The sequence below is a fragment of the Opisthocomus hoazin genome, chromosome 4, assembly GCF_030867145.1.
Source record: "Opisthocomus hoazin isolate bOpiHoa1 chromosome 4, bOpiHoa1.hap1, whole genome shotgun sequence".
Lineage (NCBI taxonomy): Eukaryota > Metazoa > Chordata > Aves > Opisthocomiformes > Opisthocomidae > Opisthocomus > Opisthocomus hoazin.
Genome location: NC_134417.1, coordinates 63530163 through 63552178, shown reverse-complemented (window position 1 = coordinate 63552178; position 22016 = coordinate 63530163). Strand labels below are relative to the sequence as shown.

General features: G+C 40.5%; 1 protein-coding gene across 3 annotated transcripts in view; it reads right to left on the bottom strand.

The window, feature by feature from the left end:
• Positions 1 to 315: 315 nt before the first annotated feature.
• VWDE (von Willebrand factor D and EGF domains) overlaps positions 316 to 22016 on the bottom strand; it is a 39801-nt gene continuing 18100 nt past the window's right edge. The window contains exons 10-30 of one of the 3 annotated variants that reach the window (XM_075419252.1): positions 21803 to 22011; positions 20369 to 21354; positions 18217 to 18353; positions 15186 to 15341; positions 14441 to 14545; positions 13968 to 14082; positions 11871 to 12121; positions 11539 to 11758; positions 10841 to 10978; positions 10185 to 10247; positions 7963 to 8646; positions 7535 to 7630; positions 7355 to 7450; positions 6741 to 6836; positions 5311 to 5406; positions 4886 to 4981; positions 4290 to 4385; positions 4095 to 4190; positions 2743 to 2838; positions 2102 to 2205; positions 316 to 574 (exon numbers count right to left, since the gene is read on the bottom strand). In XM_075419252.1, the coding sequence (XP_075275367.1) occupies positions 554 to 574; positions 2102 to 2205; positions 2743 to 2838; positions 4095 to 4190; positions 4290 to 4385; positions 4886 to 4981; positions 5311 to 5406; positions 6741 to 6836; positions 7355 to 7450; positions 7535 to 7630; positions 7963 to 8646; positions 10185 to 10247; positions 10841 to 10978; positions 11539 to 11758; positions 11871 to 12121; positions 13968 to 14082; positions 14441 to 14545; positions 15186 to 15341; positions 18217 to 18353; positions 20369 to 21354; positions 21803 to 22011 (3957 nt within the window). In that variant the 3' untranslated portion in view covers positions 316 to 553. Of the gene's footprint in view, positions 575 to 2101; positions 2206 to 2742; positions 2839 to 4094; positions 4191 to 4289; positions 4386 to 4885; positions 4982 to 5310; positions 5407 to 6740; positions 6837 to 7354; positions 7451 to 7534; positions 7631 to 7962; positions 8647 to 10184; positions 10248 to 10840; positions 10979 to 11538; positions 11759 to 11870; positions 12122 to 13967; positions 14083 to 14440; positions 14546 to 15185; positions 15342 to 18216; positions 18354 to 20368; positions 21355 to 21802; positions 22012 to 22016 lie in introns of those variants that run through there. The other 2 variants (XM_075419253.1, XR_012763769.1) reach the window with 2 other exon arrangements.

The window sequence follows — 22016 nt, the reverse complement described above, 5'->3', positions numbered from 1 at the left end:
TTGCCTTATGCAATTTTAGAACAATTTTGTTAACCTGTGTACACAAGCCCTCTATATGCTTCCGCCTCTTGAGCAGTTTCACCACTTTGTGGTAGCTCTCTGTCTTTATGCACGCGCTAGTAACTTTTCTGCTTCACGTGCTTGCTGGAAAATAGCACAGCTCAGCCCTGAGCAGTTTTGGCTACTGTCGCAAAACTCTGGGTGTGCTTTTGGTTGCACTGCTTGCATTTGGAAAACGTAAAAGAAATCATTTCTGCCTTTAAAAACACTGAAAATAAATGGGGAATACTAAAAGTTATGATTAAAAAACCCCTTTACTCAGCCTGAAATCCTAGAAAGGCGCATACATATATGTATGGATTCAGTTTTGTGAATGGAAGGTTGCACAAACTCCTAAACCAAAGTACTCTTAACAGTCTTCGTGGCAGATGTCACCTCTCTCTGGGTATTCCTTTCGTTTAAATAAACTCTGTAATTGCCTTCAACCCTCTTGCTGTGTTCGAGTCTCATACATCCATGCAGCATTGCAATTTAATTGATACATGTCTTGTCTTCAACCATGATGCCTTTGTACCTTGGAGAGAAAAATAAATAAATAAATGTAAAAAGAGACTTTAAAGACCCAGCCCATTTTTATGATAAAGCTTAAGACACAATTTTAATGAATCTCTGCTTTCCTGATACGCAGAAACACAACACGAATTTGCACATATAGCTTGTTTATTTCTTTAAGAAAATGGGCGGTTTTGGTCAGTGTATGATACAGCACTGTCTGACTGACCAGCAATGTACTTTCTTGATTAAAAATATACGAATGCTTTGCAGGATGTATTTATGTAAACATTTAAATCAAAATTATTTCTTTTTTTTCTAGGTTGCATTTTGGAAACCTGAGTCTTATCCTCATAGGATGTGTAGTTTTATATTTTAAAAAATGTTTATTAATTGTTTCAATTTCTTAAACATACTTGCCCCTTCTCTAGCAAGTTATCTGCTATCTGACCGCAAATGGTATTGGCATTGTATATTGGACTTTATGATAAAGTAGAAAAAGGGATCTGAACTCCCTGTAGTTTCAACTGGGAGAAACTGTGGCTCTCTTCCCTGGTTTTTACCACTTTCTCTCTAAAAATGCCTGCACACCTAGCAGTCACATTCCAGGTTTTACATTAAAAGTCATCATGTGGCAAAGTACTGACAAGAAAGGAAAGATGGGAAGGACAGAATATGCTCGTTTGGCTGCAGCAGGAGACCAAAGAACTAAACGGGTTTTAAAAGAAAACACAGTACAGATGTGAACAGCGGCATGTAACTGAAGACGAACATAAAGGAACAGCACCAGCGTGCAGGCTAAAACGTCCCAACTCCACCCAATGACCTCTGCTGGCACCAGGAAAGTGTCTAAATATGTTGAAATTCGAAGAAGAGAAACATCACAGATGATGCAAGAGGAGTCGAATGCTTTGTACTTCAGATGTCACAGAAAAGTTAGTTGTAATGAAACGTATAATTAAATTCCTTCAGTGAGCGACTGTCAGCACTCAAGCAGAGGAATACAACAGAAGATGACGTGACAAAACAGAGAAATGGCCATCGTTCACTGTGACGCAGAGAAGTAAAGCTATTCCCAAAGTTACGCCGGGGAATAAGGAGCATTTGTATAGCCCAGGGATGAGCTGAGTGACGCTGCAGTTTGTCAGCTGAAAGCTAACTATCGGGGCTTGTCGCAAGCTAAGTCAGCAGTGGGACTGTCTTCCCTAAAATGGGGCCAGACACTGGAAGGGAGAATTCAGGCTGTTACGAAGAGGATAGTTAGCAATTCCTGGCTGCTGCCACTTAGGGAATGACAAGAGATAACCAGCTTACTTTGAAACAAAGGAAATTTACATTAGGTGTCGAGAACAATTCTGTAAGTATTAGAGCATATACGTAACTGCAATAGATCTTGGCAATTTTATGGATTTTCCCTCACTGGAGGCCAAAAGGAAGAAGTTGGACAACCACATTTGGTGCATTCCGTGCTGCTTCACTGGATAAGGGTGGACTAGCTAATGACTCCCAAACCCCTGTATCTGTGATGGTGTCCTGGCTGTACATGTACCTGAATTTTCTTCCCACAGAGGACTCCAGTATAACCAGTACGACACGAGCACACGTCAGGCAATACGCACTTGCCTCCAAACAGACACTTCTGGTTGCACACAGCTGAAAAAAGAGAGACACATAGGTGGCTTTATTCTTGAAAGCAACCTGATGAAGGAAAAGTGGCTACTATCCTATATACTTATTCTGCTTGCTCATAGGAGCCAAGAACACGGTAGGTGTCTTCACAGGGAAACACCCCCTCAGCGTAAGGACACTTCACAGTCACGTGGGGCCAGCAACGTTCTTACGCCTGTCCCATCCCCTTTGTGCTTTGGTGCAGATCTAACACGGGAACATGCTGAGGGCATGAATGAGACTGAGCGAGGGACATGACCAAGGTGGGTTTTAGCACATCTTACTATGTCAAGCTATTGCAACGGCCCGTCAGGGCTGCTGTGGCAGCATATGGTGTTAGAGCCTCCTGCCACGGTTCCACAGGGCTTCAGGACGGGCAGAGGAATCTCTATGCTTTACGCTGGCCTTTGACACAGACTTGAGTTAAAACACAACCGAGGTACAGGAGTTCTGGGCGCTATGCATGGCTGGAGCGTTCTCAGCTGTGCCGAAGCAAGGGGTTTCAGGTCACACCATTCTTACGTGTTTGGCACTGGATTCCTTCCCACTGCGGAGGGCAATGGCACGTACTCGGTCCGATGCACTCCCCACCGTTCTTACATTCCTGAAGACAGATTGCTGCACAAACGTCATCACAGAGTTTGATTATATTCCAAGTGATTACTTCTACTCATTGTTGACATTGCAGGATGCCCGCGAGAGGCTGAGCGCTTTCTGTACACCAGAGTCACATCATTTTCACTGAAACTCCCTCTAAGATCAACAGGATATTAAAGCAGAGCTGCAACTAGAAACAAAACGCCCTGCAGCCAAAGCATGCGCTGAGTTGTTCTGATGCATCACAGATTGCTACAAAAGCCTGAAATACTGAATTAAGTCAGCACCGCTAAATAGCTTTGTTTTTTCCAAATTTACCTTTCTCAACCCCACACCTTAGTGAGGGATCTTTTGTCCATCATGCAACTTAAAACACCGTGAATCAACTCATGAACATTGCTCTGAAGTTATTTCCTATGACCCATTTTTCTGCACATTCATCCCTGTTTGTTAAGCCATAATCTGGCCCACTATTATTTCTCATTGACTAACTGCGTAGTTGATAATCAAATCTTTCTTCCGCAGTGGCCAAGAATATCTCAGCCCCATCAATATGGGTAATATTTTTTTCAGTAAAACTTTCCAATAATTACACAAAGTAATGCAGGGGAAAATTGTTTTTCCTCTATGCTATTAGAGCCATATGAATATCCGAGCCTTGAGTGAGTCCTGTGACAGACAGTGACACTTTATCTACTGGATTTCTACCACCCTGCCTCCCGCTGATTTTGATGCAGACCGTGCTTTATCCAAGCTGCCACGTTTTATTTATGCACCATCGATATCTTTGTTAAGATACAATGTGATGCACAGCTGTGCTACCATCGCAGTCCTATTTCTACCTTTCCTAAAGAGCTCGTGCCCATTGCATCTTCTATTCCAATCATTTCCCACTGTTTCCACAGTTTTCCAATCTTTCCTTGTAGTTCTTCCTCTATTATCATCTGCTTTAATGTCCTACAGCACAAATTGAAATTCTTTCAGTTCATTGACTCAGCTCTTTGCAGAAATACAGATGTTTCTTATTTAGACAAGAATTAAGAAACAAACATTATTTGCTATACAGGAATTTAAAAGGTATTCTGGTCTTGTGATTTAGCCTAAGAACTGCAGTATTAGTCCTCCACCCTAAATTTTGCTGCCAAGTTATAGCCCATTATTTTTTCCACCGTGTGTATATTCTTGAGTTCTTTGACACTAACCTCATATTACTTGACTGGACAGAGCTGTCCTTTAGTTTGAAGGTATGGTTCTCCTCTTAACTACAAGATACTTACGAGCGTTACATCTTTTTCCCCTCCATCCTGAAGGACAAGAGCAAACGTTTGGCCCTACGCACCTTCCTCCATTCATGCACCTTGGCTCACAGACACCTTAAAACCAAAAACATCTGCTGTTTAATACATTTCACCAATTACAGAATCATATATTGGTTACTTTCGGATCCTGGAACGATTTTAACACTGGCTCACTTTTTTCACATCTTCTGCCTGTGTACCCATCAGGACAAGTGCAGACGTTATTTCTCATGCAATGACCGCCATTCTTACACGGCGGGCTGCAGACAGCTGAAAAATACAAACGGGAGGAAAAGGCTGTAGTGCGCGTTTGGTTCGACTTGGCAAAACGCTTCTAGGAAGCAAGAGTGCAACACTAACTTTCTGACAGCTTACACAGACATTCAGCACTAGCAGGCCTGTCTCATAAAAACCATCTTAGTGTGGACTGGTGCCTACGTCAACAGTAAAGACAAAATCAGACAAAAAGGGCTTAAGGTTGGCAGCTGTATGTGTGCACGAGTAACCAGACTACATAGCATACAATGGAACTGGCTGAACACTGCTCAAAAGATGAGTGGAAGACAAGGCAAATTTTGAGTGTCCCTTCTTCTCGCATGAGCCATAAAATCTAAAAAAGAATGTAATCTCTGTTTTGCACCACTTCTCAAGTACATGACTTGATTGTGAATTTTGTGTTTTAAGATAACAACGTTTCCTCACAGATTTCCTCATAATGGCAGCTAAGAGGGGAGTGGGGAAAAAAAAAGGAAAAAAAAGAAAAAGATTACCATTCTGACACTGGGCACCAAAGAATCCATGTGGACAGAGGCAAACATCTGGCTTGGTACAGGAGCCACCATTGAGACACACCGGGTCACACATCGCTGCAGAAACAGAGTCAGGAAGAGTGGGAAGCAGGACACCCAAACAAAGTCTATAAAATATCGGCTTCTGTTGCAAGGACAGGAACTGAATACCTAAGATAAACTGCAGGTAACACCATTCACGTAAGACCTTTACCCAGAGTTTTGGGATCAGTACTAGGCTGCCTAGAGCAGCAGAACCAAGATGCAGAGACAAGAGGGAGCGCGGGGGCTCTGCGGCAGTAAGCAGCCGCCTGTCGCTGCTGCCTGAGCCCCGCGGTTCCAAATTTCTACCCACGGGAGGTCCCACGGACGCTCTCCCAGGAACGTGGAAGCTGCAGGAGCGTTACCTGTACTGCACGTAGGTCCGTACCACCCAGGCTTACACTGGCAGATGTCTGGAGTAAGGCATTCACCACCGTTTTCACAGTGCCTGGTGCAAACCACTGCCATCCGACAAGTGGGGCAAAACCAAAGGAGAAGGGGGTAGGGGGGGAGGTGAGAAGGTGTGGGGGGAAGAGAGAAAGAGATATGTTACCAATTATGCTTGATTAATTTTTCAATTCTTTCCCACATATTAACACTGGAAATAACATACAATTCCACTAGTTGAAGAGGAATTCATTAGATTAATCCAGTCTCAAAGCCATAAAAAGCTAGCACCAGACTATAAAGGTAAACAAAATGTCTTTCCAAGTAATTATCCATGGTCTGGTTATATTTTGCGCAAAAAAATCTAGAAAATTTCAAATACATTCTAAAATAAAGGGAAATTCAATACTAAGAGACAAATGGACCGTGTTACACGATGGATTTGATGGACTCCAAGAAAGTTCACTCAAGTGTCCTCCAGCACTTCAGCAAGTGCCGTCGCATCTATAGAGCAACATGAGATTCACAAGCAAAGACATTAAAAATATTGTGGCTGTGGAAAGCCATGAACCACTTCTTCAGGACAACATCTCATCCTCTTTAGTACTGCCTAACAAAAAGCAGCTTTTTTTTTTTGTGTCACAATTGAAACTAGAACAAGAAAGCATGAAGAGTCCTGGGATTTGAGGAGGAGATGAACAAAGGGCTTTCTCACTTTGGGGTCAGTAACACAGTGGCACCTTCAGGCGAATGACACATAAGCAGCATGTCTAAATTTGGACTATTTGAATGACAAACATTACCTGTATGAAACCTACCCAACATTTGGAGTTGCCAAATTGCAGCATGTGGAATTCCATATGTAAAATTCAATTTATGTGAGACTAATTCCAATTTTTCAGCTATGATCACAGCAAATTATCCAATTTTCATGCCAGGTGAAGAAAAAAAAAGACGACCCCATAATGTGGTTCTGAATTCAGTTTTCCTGTATCCTAGTTTTCCTGACCCACCATTCACTGATACCAGCTTCTGAAAGTACCTCAGCTTCTAACCAATTTAAGATGATAGACGTTAAAAAGCTGGAAGGACTTATTAAACATCTGAAACATCTGTGTTTGTTCTGAAAGTAGTATTGCAGGTGCAACGTGCTCAATGTTTCCACATTTATGAATCATAAACAATAAACTATTTGCAATTTTTATAGCATGTTATGTTTTCCATGTTCCGTGCAAATACTATCTAATGTTTGAAAAGCCTAAGTATGGGAGCCTTCAAAGAGTCACAGGTATGACGTCATTTGCTAGCATTAAACAGACTACATCAAAAATTTAAACCATAATTGCTTTCTTGCTCCTGAAGAACAGGAGAAGTGTTCCGTATTCTTCCCTTACACTTTTTCGCTTACTTGTATCACATCTTGGTCCCACAAAACCATATGGGCAGGTGCAGAGATTTCTGGCCAAGCACGTGCCTCCATTTTGACAGGGCGGCTTACAACGAGCTGCAGATATAGAATTATCTTGTTCAAGAAATTGCCTCTAAAAAGATGTGTGGATTGGTTATGCTTTAGGAAAGGGGAAATGTTAATAACTGACAGTGTGCAAAGAACTGGGAATAAAACAAGGAGACGTATGCAATGCCTTTTGACAAGAATAAGTAATTCCAACAGAGTACGAAGAGTCCCAACAGTGGTGGTCACCCTGAAGAAAATAAATGTGAGACAATTTCCAGACAGGACTTCCCACTCTTTGGAAGTGTTTAGCTTAGAGGCATCTACATTCACTGGTGAACTCCTCTACTTACTGTGAAAGCTAAATTTAGGAATATCCAATCGCAAGCAACATTTACAGTATATATCAAGAAAAAGTAGGGTATATACCAACGAGTTACTCACAGCGTTCTGCTAAAGTAAAAGTAAAATAAACACACATCTTTTCTGTCAGAAGGAACAGTCATGGAAGTTATTTACAGCATCCTTTGGGCATTTATGGATTCAAAAGTGAAAAACAGTCTGTTTACCTTCCTCGCAAGCAGAGCCACTGTATCCTGGCAGACATTCACAGACATTGGGCTTAATGCACTTCCCATGGTTTTTGCAATCAGGTCTGCATATAGCTGTGAAAAAAATCAACAGTGATCTTCAAATCATTGATTTCTATGTATCAGTTACCACAGGCTAAAGCAAAATGGCTTACTTACCAGCCTGACAGTTATAACCAGCATAACCAGGCTTGCATTTGCAAATATTGGGCGCCACACACTCCATATTTTTGCCACATGTTTGTCTACATGTTGCTGAAAGGCAATGAAGAAAACAAAAAAAGGAATAAGCAAAATGAAAGTGCCAGGTCAGCACAACTGTGTCTTGCCTACCACAGCAAACCCGATCACACAGAACCCATCAGGTCCCTGCCTGTAAGTGAGGAGCCTGAGACATGCCAGAAAAAGTTTTTTAAGTGCATCCATACAACTAAAAGCCTGTAGGCTATGCCAATATTAATAATGAAAATCAGAAAATTCAATACTCTCTGCATTTCACTGATCAGGCAGTAACAATGTACTTTCAAGTCACGAAGATGTCACAAGATTCTTTTCCGCAAAGCATTCAGTGCAGCTGTTTGTAATACCTCTGCAAGTGAAGCCATCTCCATAATAACCATAAGGACAACGACCGCACTTGATGCTTCCATCCTGACTTGGCTCACAAGGTACGCCAGGAAAACAGGGTAAATCACTACAGGTTATGGCTTTAGGAATCAGTGTTTCACTCAGTCCTTCAGGAAGCATTGTTGGTGGGACAGTGACTTCAACAAGGACGAAAGGTAGAGGACTCACTTTATGCTTGGCTAACAGGTGCTGAACTCTGTGAACACTTCCACTTCTGAATACTTTGCCTGGCAATGAAAGCCCTTTGCTTATATTTGTTCTGCTGCTAGCAGGAGAAGTCCTCCTGCTGGTCTCAGAACAGCTGGAGACCTCAGCTTGTGCCCTTGTTTTCTTCTCAGGAGATGCAGCATGGCTCCTTGAAGATGCAGTCATCACAGCATGCACTGAAGAACTCTCTTCCACATTAGCAAGGTGACCGCTGATGGTGCTGAGAGTATGAGCAATGTTTCCAGTAACAGCAGGTTGCACAGAAGCACTTCTCTGAGAATTAAGGGACTTCCAGGCAGTGATTGTTTTTACTGTGGAGGCTGGTGGAGTGCTGCTACTGACCATTTCTGTAGAAATAAATCTCTCGGGGACATCTGTAGAACTGGGAATATAGCTTGAGATGCTTAAAAATTTCTCAAAGGATGGTTGTTGAAAATCTACAGCATGTTAGAAAGAAATGGGGGGAAAAGTACAGGAATATTATGAGACTTTTTTTCCTTCTGAGGGTGGGCACTGTCCTCTGAACAGGAAAATGTACAGCCTGTTCATTCTGTGCTTCAGGAAGTACCTCCACGTGCTACACCAGAATACATGCATGCAGTAGAACCTAGCTCCTAACCTAGCAGAATTGGAGAAGATCAAAATATTCCGGCTACATCCTTTCCCACCCTCACCATGGCCTTTTCTTGGCTGGAACATAAGGAGGAGGCACTATATATATGACACAGACAGCAGAGATTTTCCCATACTGGGTCATTAAACAGCTTTACTGCCAGAGCAAATTACCAGCTCCACATACTGCTTCCAACCAGGTAACTGAAAGACAGTTCAAAGAAAAGATACTGCTTATGGTTCATCAGTGTGTCTACGAGCTAGTGATGAATTCAGAGTCTAGAAGCAGATATTTAATCAAAGGTGTGTACATGCTTTTACTTACTGATGCACCATGGACAGTATTTTAGGTGAATAATCCACCACCTTGTAGCAAAAGTATTACCATGTTTTACTCTACACACTTTTTAATCAACTTTATTAAAGTTTCTGCATGGGTTTCCTTAGTGGGATGTTTCATGTGTTTTATAAACAACAGAGACTGACTCGGCCTCCTCGTTGACAGGAGTGCAAAGTGAATGAAAAGCTCTTCATACCCTGCCCAGGGAAAGGGGGTGGGGTGGTGGGTTGTGGAAAGGAGTCGGGCACTGTACTCCCAGAATGGCAGAATGCCGTGTATGGGCTTTTGGCATTATGGGGCAGAGGAGGAATGAAACTGGAGGAGATTATCCAACCTCGCTTACGCTCTGTCCCTAATCTCATTTAGAACAGCACTAGAAAATGGGCTACAAAAGGTTAAACTTTACTGAATCTTATCACAGAGTGCTGTCTCCCACTGCTGAAAAGCAAACCATTTTGCAGCTGATGAAGAATCATCCAGCACTGGCAACGGAGTGAGGGAGTTTTCCTCCTCTTCCACTAATAATTCAGAGATAAAAAGACACACGAGAATTTCCTGCAAAGAAAGCCCAGCAGGCACAGAGCTGGAAATGCCAGCAACAACGTTTACGGAGTTTTGGAATTAAGACATTCACTTGCCATATCCTTCACCTTTCCTTTGAGTTAAAGTAGGAAAATGGCATTCAACATAATGCCATAAACTTCTGCTTATCGCATCTAACAGATGTCCCTATCCCCATGTTACCTGTTTTATGTCAGTGGTTAGTCACAAAAACAAAAGGCAACGGTAAGAATGTCATACATCACACTGTCAGTAAAATGACTTGGCTGACCTAAGGGATTTGTTGATATTGACATTTCAGTCTCATTTTTCAGATCAGAATACAATGCCAGTAATGAATTAAATTGAGCCAAACTGAAAAATTAAAGTGAATAACATAAAACTGACTAGAACCTTTATTTGTCAGCTATATTCTTATTAGTATGTGAATCAGAAATTCCATTTTCTTTATGAAAAAATCACCTTTATTCCCTCCAATTTCTCCTGGGGAATCCTTTGTTTCAACATTAGTGTCTTCAAAGCTTTCTAAAAACAAACATTGTAAATATGCATTAGTAGTTACTTTTGTTTCAACTGCAAATAAATTACAGAGTTAAAGCTTTAGTACACAAAAATAACTCAAAATTCAGAAAGCAGATAAAGAGTAAAAACTGTTTTGTACAAGTTCTCAATAGACTGTTTTAAAAATACAAGTTATTCAGTAATTGCATTGTAAATAAATGTTTGGGCACCTTATTCGACAAGTGCCTTGATTCAGGTAAACAGTTCTACATTAACCAATCTAACAGAAAAATATGTCAGCAATAATTGCTCATGTTATGAAAATAATGCAGGAAAATACCCCATTTCATTGCATTCTACTTTGATATAAAAGAATTGGGGTATTTTGTATCTATTTTTTCTAGTCACCTGAGAAAGTGTTTTACAACTATGTGGCCCAGTGCAGTCTGATGTCATCAACTGAGATTCTGTCCCAGCCATCGACAGTCAGACACAGTCCTGTTTTGCTACTGAAGAGAGCTCTAAGTTACTGCTAGAAACTCAAAGCACAACTGAAGATTTTTTTATCTAAGTGACAGTAAGATAATAGCATTCTTCCGAAAAACAAATAATTTTACCGTAACACGACCTCCCATCTCCTTGCAGATTGTTTGGGCATGGACCACAATAGTAAGAACCAAAAGTATTGAAGCAAAATACTCCGGGGAAGCAAGGACCGGATACACATTCATCTGTATCATCTTGACAATTTTTACCTGCATTGAAATACAGATTTTTTTTTTATTACAATATTGCGTCACTAGACTTTGACAGTGTGCTTATAAAAGGTAAAAGTTGAATGTATGCAGGTGCTGAAATACAGAAAAGGCATCTAGCAAGTGCAACAAAGTATTTCAGTACAGTTAACAAGTACAGCTGACTAGCTTTGCCATTCACATTTTTCCATCTTCTATCAAGTAGCTTGCTTATTGCGGAATATGGAGAAGATGGGCTGTGGGGACTGCATGTTTATCTGCAGGCATAGGAGGAATCACACCGTGACCAAAGTCATCACTCCTATGTTTCACCATGTTTTTGAGTTTACCTCTGCAGAGGAAAACAATGGAAATTTGCTCTCATAATATAAACAACCGCTGTATTCATGCAAGAAAAATGAAGTATATCATGTAACTTTACCACAAGACCATAAAATTTCTTCATACTCTAACAGCAAGATATTTACAGTCAAAAGTTTTTTAAAAATTGTTGACATAAAATTGGAAACCCCTATTTATCACTAAATGTGATAAACAGTGCAAATAAAGTAGCAATTTACCTTGAAGTTCAGGTGGACATTCACAGTAATAGCTGTTTATTCCATCCACACATCTGCCAATACCACACTGGTTAAGTTTACAGTCATCAGTATTCACTTGACAGAGATCACCTTCAAATCCAGCCACACACACACAAAGATATCTTCCACTTCCAGGTGGGAAATTAATGTTTGTCACACATGAGCCATTATTTAGGCAATCACATGATTTTACACTGACCTACAAGACATGCCCAATAAGAGTTTTCTTTTTTTTAAATGAACTAGCAATGAATTTTGTAATTAGACAAACATCTTACTAGTATGCATCATTTTACTGTAATATTCATTACCTCTATTTCTACCTTAGTCTTTGCATTGCAGTCATCTGTCAAAGAAAATGTTAATTTATGGGGATTCATCGACAGAGCTTTCCACAAAAGGAGACCTGATGGGGAAAGACTGGCACCTTCTGGACCAGAATCCAGTGTGAAATGAATAGCAGAGCCCTCTGGATCTGAAGCCAAAAACTGATACACAAAATCTTCTCCATAAAAAGTCTGTAGCACACCCTGAAAAGTTTCAAGCACTGGAGGCTGGTTGTCTGTAACAAAAGAGATGTTTAGTCTTTTAAGCAATTAAAAAGGAGCACATCTTACTATTAAGGAAATCACATGTAACTATTTAAGTTCTAATGTCATTTGAATGCCACAGGAAAAGCACATTATAACTGTAACAACATAACCAAGAAATTACTTATACTACACAGGAGCTTGTAAAGATGCACTGCATCCACACATAGAAAGAACTCAGAATGCATTGAATTTAAACACTGTATTTTAAACGTACAGAGATAATTTGCAGATGAAAGGACAGGAAGCCATAAAACTCAGAGGTGATTGGTGTTTCCTTTAAGAAGCAAATAGTCATTGTTAAGTATATTTGGGAATAGGCTGTAATGACTATCTTGGCAAAACTGAGCATGAGGTGATGGAGTAAGGCATTCACTCACTGTTCCTTGGAAGGATTTCAACCATGCAGCTTACTCACTGGTAAGTCTTAGTCTATTTACATGGCTGCACTGTTGAGCTCTAACCTATTTGGCAGGAGCAACTAGATTTCTAGAGACATCAGTTGAAAACAAACAAAACCCATGTACCAAGACAAGTTATGTGAAAGAAAGAAGCAGATGCCCTGGGCAGAGCATAGGTTTTGAAGTTGGGACGTCGAAAGGTGACTAAGATTGCTAAGATCTGAGTTACAGTGAAGTGACCACTCCAAGAAAGAACCTCCACTGTGGCAGAAACCATGATGCGAGAAGCAGCTGTAACCAGTGTCTCAGCATTTAGATTCTGACACTCTGTTCCTAATGTTGTCCACTCTGGAGGAGAGGTTGCGCCCCTCGGTTTTGGGGGATTGCCTCTGGTTTACATTTTTCTCCCATTTCAGACTTTGCAATATTGAATTCCACTCTGTGGCTGTAGCATGGAAATCCCTTGACTCCCTGACTGCCAGATGACTTTCATTTCACTTCTTTAATTCAAGTTTCATTCTTTTGGAACAGGTATAGCCACCTTCGCTGTCAGTACAAGTTTGAAGTAGGAAAAGATTCAGCAAGACAGGCACCAGAAGTCCCACTCATATAGGACCCTTCCCAATCCAGGCAGAGTCTTGCCAGCACATTAACCCATGAAAACACTGATGGAACACTTGTGTTTGAGATGTTATGGACTTGGCTTGATGGGGCAGGATGGATGGCTACTAGTAAAGCACCAAGAGATGTCCCATTTGGTGAAGGGACCAAAATGATTTGTAGATCCAAAGATCAAGACCTGAGCCAAAAGAGCTGTAACTTCTAGGCTAGAACTTTGTATTATGGAGAAGGAAAATTGAGAGTCTAGACTTGGATCTTCTTTTTACAGTGCAGTTTCTAACTAGACTGAAGTCTAGGCCATGTATCTATGACATTGATGTGGATTCTGTCCAAATATTAAGTGGCTAATAAATATGATATGCCATTTAATTCAGTTTGTGTTCTCCTTGTTTGGTGTCAGAGTCATGTGTTCGAAAATATCTTTTATTCCTAAATGTTGAAGACCAACAATAGTGGATGCGGCTGTGCCAAATATCAAAAGACTTCAAAGTGTCGATTAGGCTGAGAACTGTTAATTTTCATTACTTATTTGTAATGGCTACTGGTGGGGGCAGGGCAAGGAAAAAAAAAAGCCTGACTTTTACATATATGGTCTGGAAAACAAAATAACATTTTCAGAAATTAGGAGAAACGTCAAATGAAAACCAAGATCAAATTACAAGCTAAAGTAGTGGGTACTAAGCTTTAAATGAAACACTCAACTAGTTAAACTTAAAACTTCACTAGTTCCATAAATCTAAAAACTTAGTAGATTTTCAACTTCTTGCTATTAAAAAACAACCTATTTAGAACTTACTTTCAACAATTGACCAAGTTAACTTTGATATGTCTGGTCTGCAGAGTAAGCAAGGGCTGGTTGGATTTGCGTCACCTTCACCATAACAGAGTCCATCTATGTTGCACGTTTTCTCCTTTTAGAGAAATGACAATGTGATTCATTAATTTTTGGTTATTAAACAGTACATCTGGATGAATTTGTAAAGTGTCAAAATCTAATCTGTTCTGCACTTCCACTAAACAACTAAGGTTGTTTTTAAATTTAAGTAACTGACAGCATGTTTCATTTGGCAATTACATTAAATGCTTTTGGTTTGATTTTTTTAATTAAAAATTGTCTCATCCCAGTTTCTCTTTCTGGTCTTACCATTTCTGTGCACGGAAAATCCCTGTTGGACACAAGAACAGGGCACGTTCTGCTGATTTTTCTAAATCTTTTTTTCTGCCTGAAAATATATGTATTTTCATAATAGAGTGTAATGAAATACATACCTTTAACGTACATAGCCCAGATTCTTGTGGTTCACACGTCTGACATGCTCCATCATATAATATCATTGTTTTAGAGTTGCTATAAATGAATCCATCATTAGAAATCTGCAAGACGCACAGTAAAAATGGATTAACCCATACAAGTATCAACACATCACCAGCATGGACTGCTAGCATGAGCTTCAAGTCATTGATAGACACCTACATTTAGCTGTTTAAACTCTCGTAATAGCTGGCAGAAATCTAATCAATCCTGCCAATAAGTCTAGGCAGATATTTGACCAACCACATGTATGTGTCTACTTTAGGGTAAACTGAACAATGTGTAGACTCTATTGGCCTTATTGACTCAATCTGTATGAGAGCTCAGGTATCTACCTCACAGGGATCTGCACATGTAGACTGGGCTCAACTCGATTTTCCCCCAAATGTGTTTAATGTCATTTGAAATGTTCTTGGGTAACTACCTGGCCTTCAACTTCTCCTGAAGAACGTGTCTCTCTGTAGGTCCTAGGTCATATCTACCACTCCCCTTGCAGGGGAACACTCTCACATGACACTCAACAGATGACACTCCACAGAATCACAGAATCAACACTTAAGCTTAGGTGATGAAACGGGCACCCCAAGTTAAGCAAGCCAAGTTCTACCTTTAGTACCATTTAAAAAAGGCTAGTATCTATATAATATCTTTTCATCTTAATAGGAGTATTTGTAAGTGAATACTTGAAATTTCTGTGGGTACCTTTATTTGCCACCCGACAATTGGTTTATCATCAATCAGATCCATGACGTCAGACTGCTGGCCATCATTTGGTAGCTGGCAGTCGACAGTCCTGGCATTTTGGAAGGCAGCTGGCAGAGTCAGAGGTTCTCCAGGAATCCATTGGCTATCACTGTACTAAATGTTAAGAGAGAAAACCTGTTTTTCAGTGAAATACATGATGAAAATATTTTTATCAGAGGCAAAAAAACCCACATGTATTGCAGTGTTTGCATTGCAGTATTGCAGAACAAATCCAATGTCTCTGGATTAGAATGCAGTGGGAAATATTAAGTGCCATTATTTGCACACATAGTTTTCTACCTAAACCTGCTACTGTGGAAGAAAAGGTGGAGGAGTCTTCCCTGCCACATGACCCTTTGGCACTGTATTGCCAAGGAGAAACAGTTCTTCCAGCTGGAGAGTAATGGGAGGGTTAAGCAGTGGGTGATCCTCTACAGCACTGATCTGATGCGTAAGTTCCTCTATCCCTCTCCATCGCTGCTGCCATGAGAGGACAAGCTCTAGTCGACGAACAGATGACATTTTTGGCAGGGCTCAGGTATCATTCTGGGTGCTGGGGGAATACTGGCAGTTAGCCATTAAGCCCTCGCACAAGCCAATAGGCTACACCATTAACCCTGCAGACTTCTAAACTGCAGTGAGGACAAGTCATCCAAGGATCTACCTTCAGAGTTCAAGCTAACAGAACCGGGATGATAACACTATTTGACTGAAGTATTGATGTGTAAGCAGGGATAAACATACTGAAAATAAAGTTAGAAGGAAGTAAGAATTCAGGCAGACAAAGAATCAAGCGAACAGCAAGATCAAAACCATTTTGAGCTTCACCAGGTTCTACTAGTCAAGCATGTTTTTTCAGTTGCTGGAGCCAATCGAGACATTCACTCAATCCCAGTTCTGACATGGGGAGACATCTGCTGATAAGGCCTTGCATTTTTTTTTACAAACAGAAAAACAGCAGAAAAATAAAAACCTTTGCTGAAAAGATATATGAGCTATTTTTGTTCCAACCAAATATTTTGTTTTTCTTCACGTTATACTCAGTTAAAGAACTCATAGCAAGGGCGAGTAGAAGTGTAACATCTAAATATTTCCAAATATGTAATTCTGAGTGCATTTAGTACCATAACCTTTGAAATGTGATGCCGTCTATTCCTCCAGAAACCTTTTGTTATTAGCTGGAGGCAAGCTCAGATCATTTTTTCAGAAAAATATTAACCTTTCAAAAACCAATTAAAAACCCTTCAGATCTACTAGCATTCTAGCTCATTAGATTCATAGAAAAAACTTACTTCTGCAGTTCAACATAAATCAGAAGGAACTAAAGCTGTATTTTCTTTTTGGGGAGGTTAAACAAACTCTCACTCTTTACCAAAATCTTAGTAAATTCTGGGTCTGTAGAATTATACTTTCCTTGGCCATGTCCTACTCAAACCTCTGTCAAGACCTGTGCAATAGCCCTGCATCTGTCAGGTACTTCAATATAGAATTTGCTGAATCACCTGCTTTAGCATCATGCACGAGACCTACATCCTTCCCAATAAGGTAGGACAGCCCATGGACAATATTTCTAAATTCTGCCAAAATGTCTCTTCTACGAAATTTTAATCATTTAAATTTAATCCTAAAATACATGGAGTTCTATATTGTTGCAAGTCCATTGATATTTGCATAAAGTCACTATCTGGCCTGAAAATTAAATAAAAAAAAATTAAATAAAAACCAAAACACACAAACATCCTTTCTTCTGTATTTTCAAGGAAAAAATTCCCAGCTTCCTCCTCAACTGCAGATAACAGCAGTAGTGCTCATTTCCTAACCTGGCTCTTGCCAGTGAGCAGATCATCAATAGAAGTGATTAAATAGAAAGTTTTTGTAGTTAGCAGTCAAATATACCACCACAAACAGTGTTGTATCAGAATATCTTGCCATGAGTTAAAATTGAGACATTTCAAACTGTGATAAGCGAACTTCCAATAATTGCCTCACTGTGAGCTTGGTCTAAAAGTCTTTTAACCTAATGGAGTGTAAACTTACTCTTGACTTGACCATTTCAAGCCAACTTTCAGATGAGTGGATACATGTTGTGTTTAAGAAAAATCTATACCCAGCAGTGCTTAATCTGTCCAAATAATTTTAGCAGCTGCTGGAACTAGCTAAGGAAAACTTTTTTTCTCTCAAGAACAAAATTTTCCCATTGAATTGTTCCCCTTTCATCATCTCACCCTCCACCCCCCAGTCATATCAACAAAACCCAATTTTACTTTGAAGCTTTTTTTATTCTCATGTCTAACATGACATAAACCCTTGTAATTGCCAATTGTTTATTCCAGGCTAACACATGTAAACTCGTTGTAAATTTGCCTTGAGCGAACTCTAGGCCTGAGTAACAACAGTTTCTCTATACAGACTCCTGTTAGTTTACAGTGCAACATTTTTAATTTCCTGTTCAAACCGGGGGTACAGAGCTGACATATATCATTAAATAGCCATGGTATTCTGCCCCGGGGAAATGGACAAAACACCAAAAATGCCTTTCTCTTTCTGTAACAGATTTATTATGTTTATAAAAGGACTATTTCAAGCATTAGATTTGAGACTGAAATCTAGTAATGTCTTTAACCTTGCTGTCCTTTTTCAAAAAAGCGGTAATTCAATTCCTCTCCATAAGCACTTAAAAATGAACAACGATGTACTGGTTGTTACTAACAGAACTGCCCTTGCCCCTTTCTGATGGAGAGGTGCCATATGCTGTTATCTCTCTCTTGGCTGCTGAACATTCCCATTATGCTTTGTATTTCTCTTATCACAGAGGAAACGGCAATCTTGCAAAGACTTGAGTGTCTGCTGCAAAGGGCTGAGTGCCTTCACTTTTAGCTTCTACTAAAGTATTGGGTTGTGCCCACATCAATGAATAATGTGTTAGACATTTTTTCCCTCATTCTCTGAGAAGTTCAAAATGTAATGGTTACTATTCAGGGAGACCTACCTGTAATTTGATAATTTCACATTTCAGATTCAATGACTCCCTGAAGCCATGTCCAAAAGCTCTCACTGATGTGCAGTCATACTGTCGAATATCACACAGCCCAGCATTCTCCAGCTCTGTAATTTCTGGAGCCTGGTCTTTGAAGTAGAGATTAGACAATGACTGTCAGTATATTAATGCATTCATATGCACTTACATTAAGCAATACGTTTATTTCTCTATCCAGCTAAGAAAACTATGTAAACAATGAAGTCTGGAGCCAGCTGACAAAAGGAATAAACAGAAACATTTTTTTATTCTTAAAATGTATTTTAACTTTAAAGCTAGACTTTTTGTCTTCTCTTGGAACTTGAATATTATGAAGTAGAGAAAATATTCATCTGATAAGAAACACTTGTGAATACATGTTCTGCTTTCTCACCTATAGTTCTTTACATCACGCTTGCAGAATAGCATCTAAGTTAAACTCAGACCCTAGTAATAGGAACTGGAAAGGTGACAGTTATGCAATAATTTATAAAGGGAATATTTTGTTTAAAAACTAAACAAACGCATCTCAGATGGAAGTGATTTCAGGAAATAAACTGACAAATATTAGAACACTCAAAAATAGTTTTTATGAAGCAAAACCAGCTTATCTGATTTCAAGAGGAATGAAGTATTTCTTTTTCTCTTAACTCTTTCTGCATTTGTTTTTAAATCGGTCACTGCACTGGGTTTGCATGGCAAGGTTTGTGTAGCGAGGGGACTGCAAACGCAGCCTCTGTGAGACACTGCCAGAAGCTTCCCCTATGTCCGATACAGGCAATGCCAGCTGGCTCCACCACTGGCCATGGCCGAGCCCATCAGCGATGGTGGTAGCGCCTCTGCAATAATGTATTTAAGAAGGAAAAAACCCTGCATAACAGCATTTTGCAGCACAACAGAGGAGTGAGAATATGTGAGAGAAACAACTCCACAGACACCAAGGTCAGTGAAGAAGCAGGGGGAGGAGGTGCTCCAGGCGCCGGAGCAGACTCCCCTGCAGCTGGTCGAACAGACCATGGTGAGGCAGGCTGTCCCCCTGCAGCCCATGGAGCACCCCACGCTGGAGCATGTGGATGCCCAAAGGCGGCTGCAGCCCCATGGAGAGCCCGCACTGGAGCGGGGTCCTCACAAGACCTGTGGACCCATGGAGACAGGAGCCCATGCTGAAGCAGATTTGTTGGTGGGGCTTGTGACCCCATGGGGGACCCATGCTGGAGCAGTTCGTGAAGAGCTACAGCCCACTGGAAGGACTCACGTTGAAGAAATTTGTGGAGGACTGTCTCCCATGGGAGGGACTCCACGCTGGAGGAAGGAGCGGCAGAGACAACGTGTGATGAACTGATCGCAACCCCCATTCCCCGTCCCCCTGCACTGCTTGGGGGGAGGAGAGAGAGAATTTGGGAGTGAAGTTGAGCCTGGGAAGAAGGGAGGGGTGGAGGGAAGGTGATTTTAAGATTTGGTTTTGTTTCTCATTATCCTACTCCAATTTGATTGCTGATAAATTAAACCAATTTCCCCAAATCAAGTCTGTTTTGCCCATGCCAGTAATTGGTGAGCGACCTCTCCCTGCCCTTCTCTTGAGCTTTTGTTGTATGTTCTCTCCCATGTCCAGTTGGGGGGCAGGGGTGTGTGTGTGACAGAGCAGCGTTGGTGGACACCTGGCATCCAGAAAGGCTAAACCACGACAGTCACTAAAATAAAAACACTGTAGCAAACCAAAATATTAACAAGTTTTGTTTTGAAAGGGCTTTGAGTTTTCTGGTACTTTCAGTTCTGCTTCTACCACATTTAACAGCTTACAGAGATGTAACATCAGCAAAGAGAAGAACATCCCACTTACAGTTAATAAACAGGATCACAGAGAGTATAAAACTCACCAAGTGGTAAATTTTTTAAATCTGACATACCACAAACTAAGCCTGTGTTTGTTCTTGAGAAACAAGGTTGAATAGAAAACAGTTATGGCTGTATTAAACCAGAACTAAATTGTCAGATAATGAAAAGGGCCACTGTAGGGCCCTGCTTTTTCTGCATGCAAAAGCAGAACAGCAAAGCAGCAAAATAAATGTATGTTGCGCACACACCTAGAACATTATTTAAGTAATTTACCCCCTCCCTCACTTACCAGACAGGATGCTGCAGTCATACGAGCTGTAGCCTTCAAAACATGCACAGCCCCATTCTGTACATTCCCCATTACCACTGCAGAGACTGGGACACTTCAACGCATTAAGTAGGCTCTCAAAGGACCCCTGAAGTTCCTGTCCGTTGTGATTTATTTCTTCTAAAACTCTCTTCTCACATTCGTTCTCTAGAAGAGCTAAGGAAGCTTCTGCCCAGCTGAGGTCATCTTTCAGCAGCAAATCTTTAACACACATACTGACCGCATCTTCTATTCGCCGGCCAAGAAGCCCACCACAAGACCTTCCTATACTGGAATTAGCTATTGCCTCCTGGCACAGTAACAAAGCGCTCGACTCGGTGAGGCCAGAAGGTGTGGGCCAAGAAGGAAGAAACTTCTGGTCTGTGTCAGTGGCATGGTCCTCTGGGAAAAAATAGCTGTACCCCTCTAAGTCTGTTTGGCTAAGACTTTGGAACAGAAATACCGGATGGTATTCATAATAATTTTGGCGCTTCCCCCTACTTGTAACAGATTGACTTTTGTGACGCTGACTACTGTAACTGTGAGAACCTCTTCTAATGCCTGAGCTTGAAGTTCCTTCTTTTTCTACACCAGTATTTCCCACCGAGGTTGAAGACACATCTGTGTTTACTAGTGATGTTTTGTGAAGTTCGGTTTGATTATCCTTCCTCTGCAGAAGTACAGATGAATCCATTTCATGTGCAGACGAACGTTTGTTTAAGCCTCTGACAAGATCAACAGGACCAAGATACTCAGCAGTGATGTCCAGTCCTGGTATCAAAGAAAGAAATCTACCATTTTCACTTTCTTTACAAGACAGAGGAAATTCTGACTGAGAAACTGTGTCTAATTTATTCACTGATCGATATAATCCAGCATCTTCAAGCACACAGTCACAGAAGGCTGTTTTTCCAGGAGATGTTAAAGAAGCAGGTGTCTTGTCAAACAAGCTATCTCCTGGTGAAATTCTGGAGAAGAAAGAAAAAGATGAAACTGTATCTGAACTATTTTCATTGCTTTAGTAAAGTATTAATGTTTGTTTTGGTTTTTGTTGTTTCATGCTTCTCCAGCATAGATCACAGAATCTGCAGCATACTGCTATATTTAAAGACCAGTTAAATTATTATAAGTTACGTGAGCGTAACTTATAATAGAAGAACAGATATTTTCTGTATACCTTGATACTTTGTTTAAAAGCTACTCAAACTAATCTTACCTCATACTGCTTAAACACTAATTTGGCACTTCAGTTTTCTCTGAAATTAGTTACGGAATGTAACGATGGTATTCTAACATTAACTTCAAAAGTTAGGGAGAATTTTTTTTATTATTCTTACTTTGACTAGTTTTTAAGAGTGTGAAAGACAGGTTGAACCAAAAATTATGACATTGATTGAAACAGAATTATTTTCTTACCTCCATTCCTTAATAAAAGAAAAAGGAACATTGGCACGGTTTGGGATTTCCACCCCACTCGCAGTGTGATAGTCATTCTCTGCGCGTCCATCAAAGGTGCCACAGAGTCCCACTGTATGTCTGTAATCTGAACTGGGTGCCCTAAGCGTTATGCTCATTCCCCATTCACTCACATCAGCACGGACGAAAGCTCCAGAAGAAAACAAAACCTAAA